Source organism: Vicia villosa, linkage group LG2, assembly GCF_029867415.1.
Source record: "Vicia villosa cultivar HV-30 ecotype Madison, WI linkage group LG2, Vvil1.0, whole genome shotgun sequence".
Lineage (NCBI taxonomy): Eukaryota > Viridiplantae > Streptophyta > Magnoliopsida > Fabales > Fabaceae > Vicia > Vicia villosa.
The window spans coordinates 99,529,238-99,543,922 of NC_081181.1; the positions used below are offsets into that span (position 1 = coordinate 99,529,238).

A 14,685-nucleotide genomic window follows, 5' to 3' on the forward strand; every position below is an offset into this window, starting at 1 on the left:
AAGCTTATTCTATTTTCTTCCAACTCATGTTGTGAGCCTTTGAAGTTCAAGAAGGAAAGAAGATAATGTTGGACGTTGCGTACTATCTTGTCGCCCAATACATTCAAGCCGCCAAACTTCTGAAAGTTTCAGAACTGCCCTCCAACGGATATATTATTGTACTGGCTATATAAAGGGTTGAAGACTCAAAGAAGAAGCTGTCAATTCACGATCACATTCATTCTGTATAGACTATCAATAAGCTTCATATTCTTTTAGTCTTAGATTTGAAAAAGAAAGTTTACATTCAGCTTGTGTAGAAGCACTTAATTGTAAACAAACTCTGATCAAAGGTTGTTTGATTGTTCCTTGAGAAACTGAGTGAAGGTTGTCTCGAGAAGTCTAGGGCTAGAGAGTCTTAGAGGTTGTTAGTCACAAGGGTGCCTGTGCAAGGTTGTTAGTCAGCGGCTATTGCCCGTGCATTGTAGTTAGTCACAGGGGTGCCTGTGCAAGGTTAGTCATCGACTGTTGCCCATGCGATTGTAATCGGTTTAGTTATTGTGGATTAAGTCCTCGATTGAGATAGGCGAAATCGTCTCGGAAGGATGGACTGGAGTACTAGCTTGATATTTGTCAAGTGAACTAGTATAAAAATACCTTGTTCTTTCCTTCTTGCATCTTTTTGTTATTATCAATGGTGAAGAGTTTGTGGTTTCAAGAAAGGGGAATTGTTTTATTGAAAAGCATTATGTTTTAAAAACCTATTCAAACCCCCTTTCTAGTGTTTTTCACACCTTCAGATCTAACATTAGTTATAATCTCGTGGGAGACAAGAATTCCTTCCATGAGGATCTCCATCATAGTTAATAGCCTTGTGGGCAGCAAATATTTCTCCATGAAGATCTAACTTTTTAAAAGCCTTGTGGGTGATAAAAGTTCTACCTCGTGTTGTTGTTATGTTGGCCTCACTCATCATGAATGACTCTTATAAAATAAGAAATAAGAGAAAAATAAAAATAAAAAATATATATAATTATAGAACGTTTATAATTGACAAACTATCTTATGAAAGTGCTATTAATTAACCAATAATTTCTAAACTTCTGTCTTACAAAACATATATGTCAAATTTATGTGATACAGATATTGATGATTTGAATTTGTAACAACACCAATAGAAAAGACTTAATTATAATTAAATTTGGTAAACCAAAAAAGTATATATAGTTTGGTGAGAATGAAAATAGAGGCAGAGAGAAGAAAGAGAATTGAAAGGAGAGGATAAAGACCTTTTGACAACCAAGTAGGATCCGATTACAGCGGTCTCTGTGTTGTGTTGGGTGAGGGTGCAGTTGTGAATATCTTTTCTATCTCTCTCTTTCTATTTTATATTCTCGTTGTGTTGTATTTTTTTCTCATCCCTTCATATATATACATACAACTTGGTGAACAAGGGAGAGAAAAAGGAATCATTGTTCCCTCCGAGAAGGGAACCAAGATTCCTCATTTTATGGTTCAACTTTTTCCATACCTCTCCGCATGCTAATAAGGTTTGTCTCTCTCCATTTGGATCGACGTTTCAATTGTTGTTATCGCACGTCAATTAACTTTTTATCGTGATTTCAAGAAGCTCCAAGTCTTAGCTTCTGCGTTAATATGGATTTTTTTACGTGATTTGGTTGAATTTTCCAACATTTTCATGCATGTGATGATGTTGCTAATTTTGCTAGTTTTGTTTCAACATTGTCGCGCGTTGTGGTGGCTAACATTGTTTGCATGTTTCTAATGATATGTTACATATTTATTGTTTTTTTCTGATTTTGTCAACTTTTTACAACCCAAATGATGGTTGATTTCTTTAATGTATTATTGTTTGTATATGACTTTTATGCAACATGTTTTTCATGTTTTCTTTCATCTAGAACATTTATATAAGGATGTGTTTATGTATAATTGTATTTGATTTTTCAGGGTTTATTTTTATTCTTTTCAAAGGTGATTGTTGTGCAGCCAAGGCTATGTGACAGCGTCAATGGCTTTGTTATAGTAATCAATCATAATTGTGTCACTGTCTATTGTTTCAGAACTTTAGAGTATTCATATTTTAAGGTTGGTGATGAATAATAGATAATGATTAATGAATAATGATGTTGAATTTTTTAATCCTATTATAAACTGAATTTGTTCATGTAATATTCATGTCAAATTGGTTTTTTTTTTTTTTTGCAAGGTTTTTTGAGGAATAATTAATAATAGACACACACTATCTATCCTATTAAGAAAAGAAAAAATGTTGGCTGGATTAGTGAAGAAGTTAGCTTCCACTACAATGGGAAGCTGCGCTTCGAAACCAAATGGGAAGAGTAAGACTCAGAAAAGAAGGACTAAATCTGGAAAGCGCAGAGGAAAAGGAAACATTTCCTCTGCACTTCCAGATATGCCTTTAAAAAGGATTAGCAATGCTGGAAACCGCGTGGGAGATTTCAATCTCAGTGACTTTGTTCACCTTGATTTTGATAAAGGTAACACAAATACCTGCAGGAGATCAGAGGTTTCAAATGTCAAGTTTCATCTTACACAGGTTCAATACCATAGTCAAATCGACGCAAATGGTAATATTTTTCTTTCTTTGGTTTGGTTTGGTCTTTCGGTTATTCATAGTTTTTTGTACTTGATGATGTAGTTAGGATGGTTCTTATGATAAATAATCTTCAATCGAGGTTGTCAGATCATGATCAGACGGGCCACATTTTGACTTTGTACCGTTAGGTCATGATCAGACAGCCCATGTTTCGACTTTGTACTTTGGACCTTATTTACCATAGCAGAAATATGAATCGTCTAATCTTGATCAAACAGTTAAGATAAAGAAGTTGAGCGTTCATATAAATTTTGCAGGAAATTACCAAGAGGATGCATGGTTTGACTCAGTTAGCATAATAGATTCTGATTCAGATGATGACTTCAGTAGTGTGCATGGAGGTGATTCATCTCTTGTAGATCCTAATGATTATCTTCATTGGAATTATTAGTAATATTCCTTTGTGGTTGAACAGATGGTTTTCCTTTCGCCGGACACGCTATCGGAAATGTCCCAAACACTCAAGTACTCCAATATGAAAGTTCATCCTGCTATGTAGATTCAGGGTGTAAATATGAGGAGTTTTATGAAAGCTACCTCAAGATAGATAATAATGGAGAGAAAACTCAAGACAGCAACTCAACACAATCAACTGTTATCATGCTTTCTGTTACAAGACAATCAATTGATACCATCGAAAAGCCCGAATTATGTAAGATTTTCCTATGTTTAACGAATTTCGTCAATGCCTATTTCTGTGAAAGGTTTTAAATTTATACCTTCTTCGACTTGATGGACAGATCCATCTGAGAGATTTCTGTACCGTCCGAGAGCCGGGATTCAAATTCCAATTTCAACTCAAGAAAAGGCCTTCCCTTGTTCCTGGTCTGCACTTTCACCATCAGTGTTCAAGCTCCGCGGCGAAACTTTTTTCATGTAAGTAGCAAATTGTATCGATATACACGTGTCAGTGTCAGACACCAGCATAACACTAGCACATGACGTTACATTCAATTACTTATATTTTCTTAAACTATTAATTGTGTCAATATCATGTCGGTGTCTGTGTCAGTGCTTCATAGCAGTTAATACGTGTCTGATGATTTATGCAGAGATAAGCAAAAGTGTCCTGCTCCGGATACATGCGCTTATACACCAATAGGTGTTGATTTATTTGTGAGCTCAAGGAAAGTAAATCACATTGCTAAGCATCTTGAACTTCCAAGTGTTAGTCCAAATGAAAATGTACCTTCACTCCTTATTGTTAACATACAGGTTTGCATTCATTTCTCTTTTGTTGAGACCTATATGGTTGTTTTGTTTTTCTATTAGAACAGTATTGAAAAATTGATTACATAATTTAATCATGTGAATTTGTCCTCAGTTGCCAACATATCCTGCTAGCATGTTCCCCGGTGAGGCCAATGGAGAAGGCTTGAGTCTTGTTCTATATTTTAAGTTGTCGGAGAATTTCGAAAAGGAAATCTCGCAGTGTTTTCAAGAGAAGATCAAGGTATTTTAATTCCTCTTACCTGATTGAGTGATTACATTCAAACATTTCACTTTCTGACATTATTGCTGGTGTCAATGCGTTAGTGATATGTATGTGTCTGTATCTGTATCGGTGCTTCCTAAGTTATGGTATTTGGTTTGACAGAGATTAGTGGATGATGAGATGGAAAAGGTGAAAGGATATACAAAGGAAAGCTTAGTTCCCTTTAGAGAAAGACTCAAAATTTTGTGTGGAGTAGTTAATCCAGAAGACCTTCATCTCAATTCTGCTGAGAGGAAACTTATACAAGGCTACAATGGCAAGCCGGTGCTTTCGCGTCCTCAACACCAATTCTTTAAGGTATATTCATTGGATCAAAATATACACTTTTCTTTTACACTGTCAATTAATCATAATGGCCAGAAGTTAACGAAAATTTGGCAAGCGTATATCGAAACTTCTTCTATATATAACTACACACATTACTTATCTATTCTAATTACAGGGACCTAATTACTTTGAGATAGACCTCGATATACACCGATTTAGCTATATATCAAGGAAGGGACTTGATTCACTTCGAGACCGTGTAAAGCACGGAATACTTGATGTTGGATTAACTATCCAGGTACAATTTGATCATGCAATAGATGATTCTTTTAAGTTTTCAGAGATCTTATATAGGTTAGTTATGGGTTGACCGTGACAAAAAAATAAGGGTTCTATTTGCCACAGTTTAACCGCAACATATATTTTATAAGGTTATATTTAGTCATGATTTAATCATGTAAAATTTTAAGTCTTATGCAGTAATCTGTTTTGAATGCCTTCAAAACGAAGTTAATCTGATTTGAGTGATATGTTTCATTATTTAATTTAACATGAATCTATTTATGTTTTTATTACAGGCACAAAAGGAAGAGGAACTTCCAGAGCAAGTGTTATGCTGCTTAAGATTGAATAAAATTGACTTTGTTAACCATGGCCAAATTCCTACCATTATGACAATTGATTCAGAATGAATTTGTTAATCAGTGGGGAAAAATGAAAGGAAAAACTATATATATTTTAAAATAATTGAGTATCACTTATGTGCAATATTTATTTATTTTTTAAATCTTTATATTTGATTATGGTATTGAAATCCTTTATAATGTAACTTCGCATAATTATCTTGTCTCCTTGTATTGTGTCACATAGATGATTCTGATTCATGAAGAGATTTTTCACACAATATATGTGTATATATAAAAAGTAGACAAGAAGATTTCTTAATTAAAATTTAAATAAATGTAAAATATAATGAAGGTTATCCCGACAAAAATTTGTGAGGCACAGTGGAGGATGGTTTGGCTCCAAGGAGGCCAACATATTGGAGAAGGTCCAAGCTCTACTTTCTTTAGAAAATAGAAATTTCTTGGGATGATCAAGCAATTTCAAAACTCAAAAAATATTTTAAGTTTCCTAGGTCTTTGATACTAAACTTGAAATGTATGACAAGTTTCAAATATAAGATTTCAGCCAAGTTGTTACTTTCGATCATTAAATCATAAACATATACAAGCACATTAGTAAAACAATTTGAATTTTTTTTTGGGTATACAATGAGTAATCATATTTAGAATGATTGTACCCAAATGTAAGTAAGGTTTTGGTAAGTTTGTGCTTCCATTATCTACTAGTTTGTTTTAAGTCATGGATGGATCTATTCAATTTACAAACAATATTCATATTAATGATTTAAGGCCTAAGTTGGTGAATATTATTGATGATGGGGAAGAATATATCTGTGTTGACCAGTTGTAAATGTAGATTGTCCAGCATTTGATCTGAGTTTCTTCAAAGTCATCCATTTGAGCACTAGCAAACACATTATTAAGGTAAGTGGTGTTGTTGATGTTAGATTTCTTAAGATAGAGAGGTACAACATAATTTTTAAAAACACTTCAATTGTATGTCCCAACTTGTTACAGTAGCTGCCAATTTTAAGACCTCGGCCCCAGCCAACTTGAGTTCCCTTGTTAGGGGAATCTTGATGTTGAAAAATATTGAAGGATTTTTCAATGCCATTATCATCCTTTTGGACTAACATGTTACCTACCAATTGTCGACTCAAATGTAGCAATATATAACTTCATTGATTTGTTTTTAATGAGAAGTAACAAAATTAGGGGATTCATCAAGTAGGCCTTGATCTCTCTTCGTTCTTCAAACGTAGTAGTGGCTAGAAAGCCTTCATGTTGTTACTAAGGTTTGAGATGAACCTACTAAGAAAATTGATTTTTTCTAGAAATGACTGAAGTTGTTTCTTAGTCAAGGGGGGCTTTGTCTTTAGTATAGCTTTGGTTCAGTTCTAATTCATCTTTATTCCATTCTTAAGGACCACAAAACCTAGGAAGTGACATGCATCAACATAAAAAGTATATTTTAATGAATTCACCTTCAATCCATATTTCCTCATCCTTTCAAAGGATTGTCGACGGTGGTCTAAGTGACCATCTTTGTATGAGGATTTGACGACAATGTCATCAATAGAGACATGCATACATGTCTCAATGAAATCATGAAATATTAAATCCATTAATCTCGGGTATATTGCACTAGCTTTTTTTAATCCAAAGGGAATTACTACCCACTCGTACGTTCCCAAAGCCCTTCGGCATCTAAATTTCGTTTTTGGCACATCATCTTCTACAATGAAGATTTGGTTATACCTAGAGTATCCGTCCAACATGCTTAAACATTCATAACCTGTTGCTGAGTCGACAAGCATCTCTGCCATAGACATTGGATACTCATCCTTAAAGTTATCTTTACTTAGATCTCTAAAATCGATGCATACTCCAAGTTTCCCATTTTTTAATGACCTGAACTATATTGGCGAGCCATTTGACATATTTGGCCGTTCTGATGAACATGCTCCTCAAAAGTCTTTGGATATGTTCCTTGATCTTCGACATGATCTCTAGGGAGAACTGCCTTTGCAACTGCTTCACTAGTTTCTCCCCAGATTGAATTGGTAATTTCAACTCCACCAGATCTCAACTTAGCACATGCATTTCAGAATAGTCTCACGCAAAGTAGTCTTTGTAGTCCTTCAGAAACTAGATCACTTGGTTTCTCAAGTTTAGATCGACCTTGGCGCTTATATAAGTGGGCCTTCTAATCGGTCCATTTCCTAAGTCGACTTCTTCTAGTGGATCTTGAGCCTGAATTTTCTCCGTTGAAGTCATTGGATCTTTCTCAAATCCCAAAGGCTCATCGTTATATATGCAGTCGAGCCTCTAATTCTCTGATTTTCCCAACATGTAATCAATAGCTTTGATAGTGTTTGTTTCAGTAGCCTTTTAACGCTATAACTCAGCCTCTTGAGTCTTTTTTACTTGATTTTCAACCACATAAGCCGTAATTCGACGTTATGGCAAAAATTACTCTTGTCGAACATTCAACCACATGTTTTCATATTTTAACTGTGTATTGTCTCAGCATCCTATTCTCTTGTCGAACTCAACACGTCGAGAATTATATAGAATCACAAATAAATATTTATTATTAATATATTAGTAATTTTTGAAATATTATAACAAATGTTTTGAATAATTTGTCAAATTTTTCTAAAACCCTCTAAACTGCCTCTCAAAAATACAAATTAAAAATAAAAATTTCTCCAAACCCCTCCCTACCTATGCCCCTCCTTTCTTTTCACCAAAATTTTTCCTTTTTTTCAAAATTCTACTTCCAAACTCCCAAACAAAAATGGTTAAAGGGGCACTAACACATTTTAAAAGTAGTCATAAAAACCTAAATTATTGTTTCTATATTCCAAATTTAATTCTCTAGACCCAAAACAACATTGAAATAAATACAATTATTTTCTTTTTGGCTTTACGACGAGTCAATAAGAAACCAAGAAACCAGACATATCTTCCCTAATCCAAAGTTATAAAGTACAAGAATAATCAGTGACAAAGTTGGTTAATGATATATAAAAAATTGGTTAATAAAGTCATCAAGTTGGTTAATAAACGCCAAAATGTTAAAATAATTTAGTAGTAAAACAAAGTTGATTAATGAAAAGTAAAAAATTAGTTAATAAAGTAATGAAGTTGGTTAATAAATGTCAAGATATTAAAAATAATTTTTAATAGTAAAATAAAGTTGGTTAATGGAGTATAAAATGTTGGTTAATGAAAACTAAAAAATTAGTTGATAAAATAATGAAGTTGGTTAATAAACGTCAAGATATTAAAAATAACTTTTAGTAGTAAAATAAAGTTGGTTAACAGAGTATAAAATGTTGGTTAATGAAGTTATAAAATTGGCTAATAAAAACTCAAATATTAAAAATAACTTTTAGTAGTAAAATAAAGTTGGTTAACAAAATGTAAACGGTTGGTTAATGAAGTTATAAAGTTGATTAATGATACAATTTTATATCAGTATCTCAATTTAAAAAAATAAAAAATTATTTATTATTATAATAATATTTTACTGTTCACTTCACTATTCAAAAATATATAATTTTTTATTTTTAAAAATATTATTCACCGTATAAATACGGTAAATAGTATTGAGTATAAATATTAGTGTAGAAATTTGGTGTATAGATAGCATTAGTCAAAATGCAAATGTGCAAGATTAATTGTAATTTTCTTTTATTATCTTCATATCTTATTCTTTACTAAGTGATTAAAGTTTAATTGATTTTTGTGTCATTTAAAATTATCACAACAATATATTAGAATCTCATAAAAAATTTTGCCCTTTCCATAAATTTATCACTTAAAATTAAAGTCCAATTTTCTTATATAATCGTAAAAGCTTTATGCTAGGACTTGATCCATTTAGTTCATTTAATATCATGGATGCAAGACATGTGACAACAAAACAATCAATGACTAAGATTTAAAATTTAAAAGCAAATACATACTTAATTAAAAAAAATGTTAAGGATCTCTTCTCTCTTCCTCTACATGATGTTATCCCTCACTTATCTTCTTCTCATGTTCCATCTTCCTCTAAGCTTTCATTTTTTTATGCAAATTTTAACATGATATGATGAATGTTTAGTTGTCTGGTTGATTAAAATTATGTTTTTTTATCGATAGATAATAAAATAAAAAAAGTAATTTTTGGATGAGATTAAAAAAAAGATGATGACTTTGTACAATGAGTGTTGTCATGAAATTCCTGCTCACTACATTGATTTTGCTGCCAATTATGATAATGTAAGATCTTACAAGAGGGATAAGAAAAACAAAGATGGTAAGTTACTACTTTTTTTTCTTTTACAATTTTTAGATAGAAATAAATTTGGATTTTGGCACAAATTTGAGCATAAGATAAAAGTATTCCCTAATACCTTATGTTCAAATTTGTATGTTCAAATTTGTATTCTATCTTGCTCATTAAAAAAGTTGCTTATTCTTAGAGGATCTCCCATGATATTACTCATCTTTGAATTTTTTGTGGGATTTATTGAACTATATTATTTTAAAACAATTCATCCAATATTTATTTCAATGATTTAACTATAAAAAAATTCATATTGAGTCTTACAAACTTTATTTTATAGGTTAATATTTTATTTATATTAAATAAAATTTAATTTAAAATAATAAGTTAAATTATACAAACTAAAGTTAATATAAAATAATTAAAATTCAAGTTAAACTTAAAATTTAAAATTAAAATTAAAGTTAATCTCAAATACATATCATATAATTAAAAACAAAATATAAATAAATAACATCACATAACTCGTAAAATTTAAATTTTGTCATCCTCGTGTCCAAAATGTTCTCAAATATATTCAACTAGATCTCGTTGAAGTTGACGATGAGCTTGTTTCTCATGAAGACTTGTTCTTCTTTGTAGTCATGTTGCAAGATTCGGATGAGGACCGTTAAATGTTTCAGTTGTTGAGTTGTCGTTATCTACATTATCATAAGAGTAATCAAAATCATATTCATATGTGTGTCGTTTGTCTTCAACAATCATGTTGTGCAATATGATGCAAGCATATATGGTATACTTGAGGGTTTCCATGTGCATGCGTTGGACCACGTATAATCGCAAATTGAGATTGAAGCATTCCAAATGCCTTCTCCACATCCTTTTTAGCCGACTCTTGATGTTGTGCAAATAATTTTATCTTTTCTCCCTACGACATTGAAATGGACTTGACAAATATAGCCCACTCAGAATATATATATATATATATATATATATATATATATATATATATATATATATATATATATATATATATATATATATATATATATATATCATGTGCTAAATAATAACACATAATATATTTATATGGTGTCCCATTAATTGTATATTGCCCAGTAGGAGCACGCCCTTCCAAAATTTCGTAAAACAAGTTGGATTGATTTAGCACATTAATGTCATTGTTTGAACTTGCAATACCAAAAAATGCATGCCAAATTCGTAAGTCTTGTGATGCCACTGCTTCAATCATGATTGTGGGTTTTCCATTATCACCTTGACAAAATTGTCCTTTCCATGCAATAGGGCAATGTTTTCATTCCTAGTGCATACAATCAATGGAACCCAACATACTTAGAAAGCCACATGATTCTCCTATTTGTAAAAGATGTTCAACATCAGTGTTGTTAAGCTTTCTCACATATTCGGCTAGTTTAAATAAAGGTTAGTTTGGCTAACATGTAGTTTGAATAATGGCTAGTTTGAATAACAACATAATATTTATTATAAATTAAAGCGGTGCTAATAACCATTTCACATAGGTGTTGATACATAACAATTACTACATAATAGTTAATTTTGATAATACTAGAACTTTTCATCTTAACTAATATCCATATTTTTCTTTCAGCCTATTACAATATTTTTCATGAATATCACATTGACTATCATTCATCGTAGAAGTGTCTGATATGATGAGTTGCATTGCTTTAAACTCCATATCTTCCTCCTTGCATTGAGCTAGTCTTTCCATTGTTGCTACTCTTTTATTCCATATATCTTGCACAACAATAGAAGGAGATTCAGATGCATTTGCTTTTTCTCCTATGCCTTACCCTTCCTTTTTGCTGCTTGTTGCCCCATTGGACGCTCCATTGGTGATGATGAGTTATACTTATAACTTGATGAATGTGCCCCACTAGCAGAATTCTTTGTTCACTTTAAATAATTTTCATTCGATGCTCTCATCCATTTATGTTCATCTTTTAACAATCGCCATGTATACTGAAGATTGAATGTTACACCATCATCGTGAAGAAAAAAAGCATGTGCGTTAACCAAGATATCTTTTTCTGATGTACCACTTTTTTCCATGAATAACTTGTTTGTAACACCCGACAAATTTTTTTATAGAGCCATTTATTTGATGCCATTGGCATTTTAATTGGCCTTGTAGCTTTTCTCGCGATTGTCCACGATATTAGTTATAATTACCGATGATTCTTAACCAAAAATTGTCGGCTTTTTGATCAACTCCCGCAATAGGATCCTTTAAAATACTGAGCCATGATTGCATAAGAAGTGTGTCCTCTTCCTTTGCGAATATCTCTCGAGGTTTTTTTAACGAAGCATTTTTGTTCTTTTTCAATTTTAATATTTTCAATACCAACTTGAGTTAAAAATTGTGGAACTTGACGTTCGGACATAAACCCAATCAGTGTTTCGGCGGGTTCATGACGAGAAAAATCCATCCCATGAATATTTATTTTAGGTCTATAATACTTATTTAGGTTGTTTGGTGACGGAAAAAATACAGTAGAGTTTGTTGGCGGTGAGGGAAGTTGAGAATTTTGAGGATTAAGATTTTGATAATTTTGTATGAGATAGAACATAGATTGTTAAAAATTATATTGATTAGGATCCATTTGACCTTAACAAAAATAATTTGAAGTAAGAAAATAAAAATTTGGATAAAATATATGATCAATTGAAGGCTAATAAGATGAAATTCTAGGAGAAAAATTTAAAATATTATGAATAAATGATAAAATTGTGAGAGAGAAATAAAATTATGAGAGAAAATTTGAATATACATTTTTTCATTCGATCATATTTATAGGAAAAATAAATTATTAAAATAAAATTAAAAAAAAATTCTTTCAACAACGGCTACTAGTTGTAATTTTATTATTGTTTTAATGAATAACATTGTTGCATTACAGATGTAAAAGAGCATGAAATGAACGATGAGACGCATGCAATCAGAAAACAATGGTTTGTTTAATTTTCATATCATAGACTTCTTAATCAATTTGAAAGCTTGTATTTCTTTATTGAGGTGTATCGAAAACAAGCAATCTACATATTATATAATAAACTCTGGGCGCTGTTGCACCCCAAAATTTGCCCTCTTTATTTGAGCTATAAGTTAATGATGACGTTTATTTCTTCATTCAAAAATTGAAGAAAAATAATAAAGAGTTTTCATGGGTTTAAGAAGATAATGTGTGAAGAATGGTTTAAACAGTGGAAATACAAGAAAATTCACAAGTCCTATTTGGAAGGTAATATGAGCTAAGTTCCCGCGTAGCCCCAACCGTTTCGACGATATCTACAACTTTCGTGTTCGGCTCGGAAGCCAATTCTTTGAGGAAGGTTGCCAGATTTGCAAATTACTTGAGGTTTCGCAGTGAAAAAAGGTGCTGAATATAGGGTTTCGAGCCTGAAGATGGGGTTTTATCGAGTTCTTTGAGCGGTACGCGCAAAATTCTGCACAGTCGCACCAGATGAATCGACGTTTCTCGTCATTCAAACGCGCGTAATTTCTTCATCGCTTATCGGATTGAGACGATTCTCGCGGCGACGAGTCAAGAATTTGGTCATCTTCATAGTGGCATTGGTTTTGTTCCGGAATTCGGAGCCGAGCCGAGTTTCCTTAAAAACGAGCCAAAATAAGACGCACCGAGGGCAATTTGGACATTTCGCGTTGACAATATATAAACATTTTGCTCTTCACAAATCAAAGGAGAACTCTCATAACTTCACTTCACCCAAAAAAGATCAAAAACACTTTCTCTCAATCCTCTCTCAATTTTCTCAAATCAAAACCACAATTTACACAAAACTTTCATCAATATTCATCAATCTTCTTCAAGAATCAAGAACAACATGGATTGAAGATCAATTAAGTTTCCGGTTTCGAATTTCTTCTCCCTCTCTCTACATCTTGCGCGCGCCTCTCTCTCTCCCCTTGGGATTCGCTTCTCGCGTTCGTGTTGTGTTCGCGTTCGTGTCGCGTTCGTGTTCGCGCGTCGGTTTAGATCTTCATCCGGTAAGCTTTCGGATCTTGAATTAAGTGCTTAATTGTTGATCATTATGTGAATTCAAATATAGATCCACATTTTGTTCTTAATCAATTGATGGTTGATGATGATTGTTCGGTGAATTTGCATGTTGTTGATCGAATTGGTAGTGTTTATGTGAATTTTGGTTGGATCTAATTTTGTTGCATATAATAAATGATTGTTGTTTATGAAATGCGACGTTATAGCTTTGGATCCATGATTCGTTGATGATTTTGTGTGCTTAATTGTTAACATTCATATAGATGACTTGTATCGCACTCAAGGTGTTTGTACAAATGCATGTGATAACTTGTTGTTTGATAATTGCCTTGCTAAATGCTTGAATCATGACTTGAGCTTGTTGTGTACCTTGATTACTTGTGCATGTGCTAATCCTTGTGGTTTTGTTACAATAATGTGATCATTGGTGATGATATTCGAATGTCGAAATTGGTTGACGCGTCGCACTTAATATAAATGTTGGTATTAAGTTCATTTGACTGGTGAATTCATGGCTCTCATTCCATAAGATATTACATGGCGTTTAATTGTGGAATCAATACATGTATGGCTTTTTTGATTTGGTGCTCAATGCTTGTTTGATTGTCGCTTGTAACGCGCTTCGCGTCGATGTTTGCCTTGGATATTCCTATATGTTTACTTTTGTTAATTGCCTTGAATTTGTGCCTTGCTTCCACATGTGTTTCATTGTGTATTACATACATTTTGATGGCTTTTCATGGTGTTGGCAAATTGGCTTTGGTTTTGATTGGATGGAATTGGTTCCCAAACATAAAAAATAGCAAAAAAGTGATTTTCAAACAGTGGAACCCGGTTCCTAGCTTTGGGGAACCAGTTCCCATCCATCAGAGGTCAAAACGGGTGGCAGAATGCCCTAGAACCCGGGTTCCCAAATGGGGGAACCGGTTCCCCTGTGTGTTTCTTTTCTCTAACTTCAATCTTTCGTATCTTTTTGCTCGTAACTCCGATTTGCGCGTTCTTTATATCGTTGAAAAGCTTGTGAAACGTGCTATCTCATGAGATGATTGTTATTGATTGATTGTTAGGTTATTCATATTTGTTTCCCCTTTGACATTTGTTATTTATCACATGTATGCATTACTTGTCCATTTTATTTTGGTTTATAGCGATAGCGCAATTCCGATTGCGATGTTTGTTATCTCTAACTTGTGTGCTAGTGTGCAAGGCATTTGGATAGTCACCGATCGATGCTTATTACTTGAGTGTTCCGCTTTGTTTGCGGGACACGATTCCATTCACTCGTATCGTGTTCTCATCTTGGAGACACGTCTCTATTACTTTATATCTGCTTG

General features: G+C 32.7%; 1 protein-coding gene across 2 annotated transcripts; it reads left to right on the forward strand.

Annotated features, from left to right (window-relative positions):
• Positions 1-1,281: 1,281 nt before the first annotated feature.
• On the forward strand, positions 1,282-5,231 carry LOC131646509 (uncharacterized). Of its 2 annotated transcripts, XM_058916532.1 has the most exons (11): positions 1,282-1,529; positions 1,951-2,088; positions 2,210-2,591; positions 2,878-2,961; positions 3,036-3,272; positions 3,361-3,496; positions 3,673-3,835; positions 3,945-4,073; positions 4,218-4,412; positions 4,558-4,680; positions 4,961-5,231. In XM_058916532.1, exons 3-11 carry the CDS (start codon positions 2,270-2,272, stop codon positions 5,072-5,074), a joined length of 1,503 nt encoding a protein of 500 aa, XP_058772515.1. In that variant the 5' UTR covers positions 1,282-1,529; positions 1,951-2,088; positions 2,210-2,269; the 3' UTR covers positions 5,075-5,231. The 2 variants fall into 2 exon arrangements, with proteins under 2 accessions (XP_058772515.1, XP_058772516.1); XM_058916533.1 differs by lacking the exon at positions 1,951-2,088.
• The last annotated feature ends 9,454 nt before the right edge of the window (positions 5,232-14,685 follow it).

Excerpts from the sequence above, each read along its gene's own strand:
- LOC131646509 (XM_058916532.1), top strand. The coding sequence starts at position 2,270 with ATGTTGGCTGGATTAGTGAAGAAGTTAGCTTCCACTACAATGGGAAGC. Across the intron at positions 4,413-4,557 it reads CTCAACACCAATTCTTTAAG|GGACCTAATTACTTTGAGAT; the intron begins GTATATTCATTG and ends TTCTAATTACAG. Across the intron at positions 4,681-4,960 it reads ATGTTGGATTAACTATCCAG|GCACAAAAGGAAGAGGAACT; the intron begins GTACAATTTGAT and ends TTTTTATTACAG.